General features: G+C 37.7%; 1 protein-coding gene across 7 annotated transcripts in view; it reads left to right on the top strand.

Moving 5' to 3' along the window:
* The window catches only part of ptpn13 (protein tyrosine phosphatase non-receptor type 13), a 141,885-nt gene extending 136,574 nt beyond the window's left edge, over window positions 1–5,311 (top strand). For all 7 annotated transcript variants that reach the window (XM_061926899.2, XM_061926900.2, XM_061926904.2 and 4 more), the window contains 4 exons: window positions 1–63; window positions 141–356; window positions 4,614–4,676; window positions 4,756–5,311. The exon at window positions 1–63 is cut by the window's left edge and continues 272 nt beyond it. In XM_061926899.2, the coding sequence (XP_061782883.1) occupies window positions 1–63; window positions 141–356; window positions 4,614–4,676; window positions 4,756–4,833 (420 nt within the window). In that variant the 3' untranslated portion in view covers window positions 4,834–5,311. The remainder of the gene's footprint in view (window positions 64–140; window positions 357–4,613; window positions 4,677–4,755) is intronic.
* The last annotated feature ends 2,595 nt before the right edge of the window (window positions 5,312–7,906 follow it).

Here is a 7,906-nt window from a genome sequence, read left to right on the forward strand (position 1 = left end):
CTGATAAAAGACCAATATTTGGACCACTTTGTCATACGACTCATTGAAGTCAAAGATGTCCAGGTGAGGTTTTATTCTGCGGTGATGAAGTCCAAATAAGCCCTCGTGATCATTTGATGCATGTGTCTTGCTATGTGCAGACCAATGAAACTCAGCACGTGACCCACCTGAACTACACAGGATGGCCCGACCACGGGACGCCCTCGCAACCGGATCAGCTGCTCACCTTCATCTCCTACATGAGGCATGTCCATCGCTCGGGACCTATAGTCACTCACTGCAGCGCCGGGATAGGACGTTCTGGAACCCTCATTTGTATCGACGTGGTTCTGGGCCTCATCAGTAAAGACGCTGATGTGAGTACGACTATGGGGCATTATATCGTTTTAAATATTTTCACTAATAAAAAAATTATTGTCTTAATTCATTGCGTAATGATAAATATATAACATTAAGAAATTACCATTAGGAATGGGAATATAACAACAAATCATGATTTGATTAAGATTCTTGGGTGACGATTTGATTCAAATCGATTCTCGCATTTTATTATTTGGTATAAAAATGATAAAACTTTTTCAAAACAGGTTACAGTTTACAAAAGCTGCTGCTGACGTACGACGTACACAAGCAGTGAGCAAGCACAAAGATTATCTAAAAAAACGTATTTTTTTAAAAACGGATTCTGAAAAATTATGAATTGATTTAGAATCGATATACCGGTAAGTAAGAATTGCGATTTGGATGTGAATTCATTTTTTAGCACCCCTAATCACTGTACGGGCATATTGATAGGTTTTACCAAGATTATGAAGAAAATGTTATTTGTGCAAATGTGTTTGCTTGGTTAAAATAATATAAATATTTCATAATAGTATATGTACCGGTATGTATTTTACAACATGATAATGATGCATAATAATAGAAAAAATATATATATATATATTTATCAAATATGTTCACTAAAACATAGTGGTTGATTTATTTCATTGCATAATAACTATATACCATTAATATATTACCGTATTACTATAAAGATGTATTGTTAGGTTTTACCCAAATTATTGAAGAAATTGTGTATTCGATCCATCCATTGTCTACCGGTTGTCCTTCTCGGGTCGCGGGGGCGCTGGAGCCTATCCCATTATGTTGTGCAAATGGGCTTGCTTGGTTAAAAATTATTAGTACTGTATTTCATAATAATATAAATATATCTTACAACATGATAATGATGCATAATAGGCCTCCATTTTTTATTTAAAACAAAGAATTATACTTAATTGATTTTTCTAAATATTTCACACATATTTAATGACTCATTTAAATACATTTACCTATTAAAAATGTTATGCATAATCCATTTTATTATTGTTTTACTAATGCAGGGGTGGGCAATTAATTTTTACCGGGGGCCGCATGAGCAACCCGAGCACTGCTGGAGGGCCACATCGACAATATTTCAATTAAATTTTGCTCAATATTATTTTTGATATACCGTAAGATAAATAATAATAATAATAATAATAATTTAATAATTTAACCTAACTTAACTTTATACCAAAGCAGATTGCTTTTGATGGTTTTATTTTTAACACTGTCTTACATTACACTTCCTGATGTATAATACAATGCAAAAATGTCAATTTCTGCACAGGGTTAATTTAAAGTTTATCCTGCATCCTCTTTAAAAGTCCAACATTTTTCCCCGTCAGATTTGGACAACCATCTGTTGTCACACCTACCAGCTTGTCCCATTTCAGTCTTAATATGTCCAAACACGCATTAACCTATGTGAGCTTGTTCAGGTTGCTTACCTGTGGTTGTCCCTTTTAATTGACTGCATGGCTGCCAGCTCTTCCGTGATTTGAAAGTCTGCAGTTATCCCACGTTAGAAGATGAGCAGCTAGGCGGTGTCACGTACATCGCAGCTCTCATCCAAAGCCAGCGAAAAACAGTCAAAGTCGGCCGTTCTGTTCTTTAGCTGAAGCTCCAAATTTCCGGGCATATCAGCGCAACAGAGTCTAATAAGCACTCCTTAATAAACTCTCTGTCAGAAAATGCCTTACTTTTTCTGGCGATTTTGTGAGAAATTACGAAACTTGTCCTGACAGCTGCATCTCTGGGGGTGTGAAATATGGCAAAAAGTCCTTGTTGGGTTTGCAGTTTTACCATCAACGCATCAGCCTCCCTTCCGCGAGCTTCATCAGACAGATTCCGGTATTTTTCCTCGTGCTTCGTAGTGTAGTGGCGATTCAAATTATATTCTTTAAACACAGCAACCTGTGTACCACACATTAAGCACACGGCTTTACCTTTATTTTCTGTAAAGAACTACTTGGCAGTCCATGTCTTGTTGGAAACACGCCATTCGTCATCAACTTTTCTCTTTTTAGCGTCTCGGGTGTAAACCGTGCATCACTTGTCACTGTGCACCTTCACTCACAGGTTACACACGGACATACGCCCATAAATAACCATTTTCAAAATAAAAGCAGCACAGTTGTATTGCATGCACGACATAGATGTTTTTTTAAATGTATTTTGTAATTAGTGATTGCCGCTGTTCACATTCACTCACATTCACGCACGGAATTAATACAAATAACGCTTTTCAAAACAAAAGCAGCACCGTTGTATTGCACACTCGACATAGATACTTTTTAAAATTTATTTTGTAATTTATGATTGGCCTCACGCGGGCCGGACAAAGTGCCGGATGTGGCCCGCGGGCCACAGAATGCCCAGGTCTGTACTAATGTTTTACTGAAATCTATTTCAAACAATACATTTCAGTAAAAAAATCATTATTATTTAAATTGACCTAATTTATACAACATATAATACATATTTGATCAAATACTGTATTTAAATGAATAATGACAGGTTGTATGATTATTTGAAATCATATTTTGGCCACTTTATCTTGGCTTTGTTAGTACTTTTTTTGTTTTAAAAAAAAAAGCCTTTTTTTAACAAAACCAATTTATGGGGTTCATCCTAGATACACTATATTGCCAAAAGTATTTGGCCACCCATCCAAATGATCAGAATCAGGTGTCCTAATCACTTGGCCCGGCCACAGGTGTCTATAATCAAGCACTTAGGCATGGAGACTGTTTCTACAAACATTTGTGAAAGAATGGGCCGCTCTCAGGAGCTCAGTGATTTCCAGCGTGGAACTGTCATAGGATGCCACCTGTGCAACAAATCCAGTCGTGAAATTTCCTCACTCCTAAATATTCCAAAGTCAACTACTGTCGGCTTTATTATAAGAAAATAGAAGAGTTTGGGAACAACAGCAACTCAGCCACGAAGTTGTAGGCCACGTAAACTGACAGAGAGGGGTCAGCGGATGCTGAAGCGCATAGTGCAAAGAGGTCGCCGACTTTCTGCACAGTCAGTTGCTAAGACCTCCAAACTTCATGTAACCTTCCAATCAGCCCACGTACAGTACGCTGAGAGGTTCATGGAATGGGTTTCAATGGCCAAAGAGCTGCATCTAAGCCATACATCACCTAGTCCAATGCAAAGCGTCGGATGCAGTGGTGTAAAGCATGTCGCCACTGGACTCTAGAGCAGTGGAGACACGTTCTCTGGAGTAAAGAATCACGCTTTTCCATCTGGCAATTTGATGGACCAGTCTGGGTTTGGAGGTTGCCAGGAGAACGCTACATTTCGGACTGCATTGTGCAGAGTGTGAAATTTGGTGGAGGAAGAATTATGGTGTGGGGTTGTTTTTCAGGAGTTGGGCTTGGCCCCTTAGTTCCAGTGAAAGGAACTTTGAATGCTCCAGGATACCGAAACATTTTGGACAATTCCATGCTCCCAACCTTGTGGGATCAGTTTGGAGCGGGCCCCTTCCTCCTCCAGCATGACTGTGCACAAGTGCACAAAGCAAGGTCCATAAAGACATGGATGACAGAGTCTGGTGTGGATGAACTTGACTGGCCTGCACAGAGTCCTGACCTGAACACCTTTGGGATGAATTAGAACGTAGACTGCGAGCCAGGCCTTCTCCACCAACATCTGTGTGTGACCTCACCAATGCGCTTTTGGAAGAATGGTGGAAAATTTCTATAAACACACTCCGCAACCTTGTGGACAGCCTTCCCAGAAGAGTTGAAGCTGTAATAGCTGCAAAAGGTGGACCGACATCATATTGTACCCTATGGGTTAGGAATGGGATGGCACTTCAAGTTCATATGCGAGTCAAAGCAGGTGGCCAAATACTTTTGGAAATATAGTGTATGTTGGAGAAATGTTGATCTTCTTTTAAAAAAATCAAAAACCCAATTAAAGTGTATATGTGCTATAAAAAGCTGGTTTCAACCAAATCCATGCAATAATTAGTATTTTAGTACATGTAATCATACCAAGTGTGTTTGTATGGATGTCAGGATTAGGGTCGGATGGGGGGCCGTTCAGGAGTCTTGTGTATGGGGGGGCCAAAATGTAGTGCTATGCCCATTGTTCATCAACTTCCCGCATATGCTTAATTATTAGTGTTAACAGTCAGGCAATTATCACTGAGGTACGTAATCAAATGTGATGCATTAAGTAGGTTTTTTTTTGTTTTTTTGCAAACCTACTCTGATTGGCCTTTTTCTTATTAGTTTGATATTTCAGATGTGGTCCGAAACATGAGACTTCAGCGAAAGGGAATGGTCCAAACTGAGGTAATTTCGAATATTTCCTTTTTTTTTAAGGCTTTGTCTCGTTACTCTGTCTTAACTAATTTCTGTTTTCTCTGCCCAGGACCAGTATATTTTCTGCTACCGAGTGATCCACTACGTCCTGGAGTGCCTTCAAGACGAGAAGAACATCTCAGGATAGTTCCCAGACATCACGTATCGCAGCCAAATGGAGGAGAGCTAGCACCGGGGGGCATGGCCAAATCTTGTTTTTAATATACCGTTCAATATTAATCCCCCTGGCCCCCACAAGTGTCCGTTCTTTTAAAGAAGTCTATATTTTTATTTTGTTTGCTTTTTTTCCTCTTCGTTCCTTTCTTTTTGGCTGCTACTCCCCCGATGCTATGATGAGAACTGCTGATTGTATTTCTTCTATCACCTGTAAGAGAACAGGAATGTTTTATTTGCCAGATTCTTGGATGAATGCTCAAATGATTAGAAATGGACGAATGACATCAAATTATTATATATGGAACAAAATTGTTACTATTTTGAATCTCCTTTTTGATGCTGGAACATGCCTTGACAGAATACTATGTCAGTATTTGCTTCGCTCGCTGCCTGAAGGTAAATGATTGTGTACATATTCATCTCCTGAAAATTAAACTGGATACATTTTATTTGTGTGGGATTTTTTGTATGTCTTTTTTTATTTTTACACTCAATATTTTGTACAAAATACTTCAACATTAAGGCTAATCTTTGTGTGTGGCTGTTACATTAAAAACTACCGTTGGCTGACTGTGACATACAATATTCGGGACAGTAAAATGTCTACATTTATTCTCTTAAATATATGGCTATGTACTATGTAGTTTGTATTTTATTGTTCATATTTTTTATTCACATATTGAAATATTTTGTCAGTTTGGTTAGGGCCATTCAGTTGGTGGCATCTGTATGACATCAGTTGGTGTGTCATATAGAGCAGTGAAAACGTTGTTCCCCCAAGTACCACATCAGTAAAATTGACCAAAAATAAAACAGTAGCGTAGTAGGCCCAAGTATTCATTAAAAAAAGGCAGAGGTTTTATTTAACAAAGCATATTTAATATTTTGGCTAATGTAACATTACACATTGTTTGAACAGTAACACTGTGTTTGAATATAGTAAAATAAATCCCTGCATTTAAATAATGAATCAAATCTTTGGCGTTCCACTAGATAGGGCCCACGCACCACTGTTTGAGAACCACTGATACAGAGTATCTTCGACAATTTTTTTTTAAGTAGATCCATAAACAACAAAAGTGGTCCTGTCCTTTAGAGAATATTTTGCAGGTCCTTCAATACAGCAGAGTGCTCTAGTGTTTTAGAGCAGTGGTCCCCAACCTTTTTGTAGCTACGGACCTGTCAACCCTTGAAAATTTGTCCCACGGACCGCGGGTTTTTTAATTTGTATTTATTTTTTTATTTTTTTATTTTTGTCATAAAGAAATACAATCATGTGTGCTTACGGATTGTATTGATCTATATTGATATATAATGTATATATTGTGTTTTTTATGTTGATTTAATTATAAAAATAAAAACAATTATTTTTTTTATTTTTTTTAATTTCTTGTGCGGCCCAGTACCAATCGGTGGTTGGGGACCACTGTTTTAGAGGATCTTTAATTTGTGTTTTTAGTAGCTCCTTAAAAAGAGCACAGCACCCTTGTCATTTAGGATCTTCGACTTGCGTTTTTTTTTTTTTTTTATATGTTTTTAAAAATAAAAAACAGTAGGGCTCCTGTCGACACATTTTTCTTCTTTTAAATGGGTCAGCAGAGCACTCTTGTCGTAAAGAGCAGTGGTGTCAAACGTACGGCCTGAGGGCCGGATCAGGCCCGCAAACAGGTTTTATCTGACCCGCAGCATGAGTTTGCTAAGTATAAAAATGAGCCAACATTTTTGGATGAAATAAACTGCTGTTCTAAATGTGTCCACTAGATGTCGCAATAGCAATTCTTTGTATCTTTGTAGATGATGCTACATATGTACAAAATAAACCACATGATATCAGTGCACCAGTCGAGGAAAATGAGCAAACTACATAACATCCTGCAATTTCATTTTGATATTATTTTTTTATCTTGATAGATTGAAAATTAACACCAATGAGTTGACTGATGAACATTATCACATTATTTATTCTGAAAGTATAAATAACGACAAATAAAGATAGAATACTATCAGCCGCAACATGTAAGTGTAAAAAAAACCACATTCAATTTAAAAAAAAGAAAACAATCTGAAGTTGTCTTTATTTTTAAGTTATCGTGCCGTGATTTTACCAGTCCAGCCCACTTGGGAGTAGATTTTTCTCCATGTGGGTCCTGATATAAAATGTGTTTGACACCCCAGGTATAGAGGATTATTGCCTAAAATCATAGCAGTAGGTTTTTAACAACATCAAAGCACAACTCCGTCAGGATCATTGACGAAAGTTAATTTAGTATGTCCTTAAAACAAAGGAGCACTACTGTTGTATAGACAATCTTTGACGGATGTGCTTTTTACAGTATATCTTTCAAAAGTGAGGCCTCATAAACAGCAGCATTCTCCTGTCAATATGTAGAGGAATTTTAACCAGCATAAACGCACTTTTTGTGTTTGACTGTATGGCACATGTAGTGAATTAACATTTAAGTTACTGCAGAGCATTACTTTGACAATATATTAAATATAAGAATTAGAGATGTCCGATAATGGCTTTTTTGCCGATATCCGATATTCCGACATTGTCCAACTCTTAATTACCGATTCCGATATCAACCGATACCGATATATACAGTCCTGGAATGAACACATTATTATGCCTAATTTTGTTGTGATGCCCCGCTGGATGCATTAAACAATGTAACAAGGTTTTCCAAAATAAATCAACTCAAGTTATGGAAAAAAATGCCAACATGGCACTGCCATATTTATAATTGAAGTCACAAAATGCATTATTATTTTTTACATGCCTCAAAACAGCAACTTGGAATTTGGGACATGCTCTCCCTGAGAGAGCATGAGGAGGTTGAGGTGGGCGGGGTTGAGGTGGGGGAGGGGGGTGTATATTGTAGCGTCCCGGAAGAGTTAGTGCTGCAAGGGGTTGTGAGTATTTGTTTTGTTGTGTTTATGTTGTGTTACGGTGCAGATGTTCTCCCGAAATGTGTTTGTCATTCTTGTTTGGTGTGGGCGCACAGTGTGGTGCATATTTGTAACAGTGTTAAAGTTGTTTATAC

The sequence above is a fragment of the Nerophis lumbriciformis genome, linkage group LG32 (genome assembly GCF_033978685.3).
Source record: "Nerophis lumbriciformis linkage group LG32, RoL_Nlum_v2.1, whole genome shotgun sequence".
Classification (NCBI taxonomy): domain Eukaryota; kingdom Metazoa; phylum Chordata; class Actinopteri; order Syngnathiformes; family Syngnathidae; genus Nerophis; species Nerophis lumbriciformis.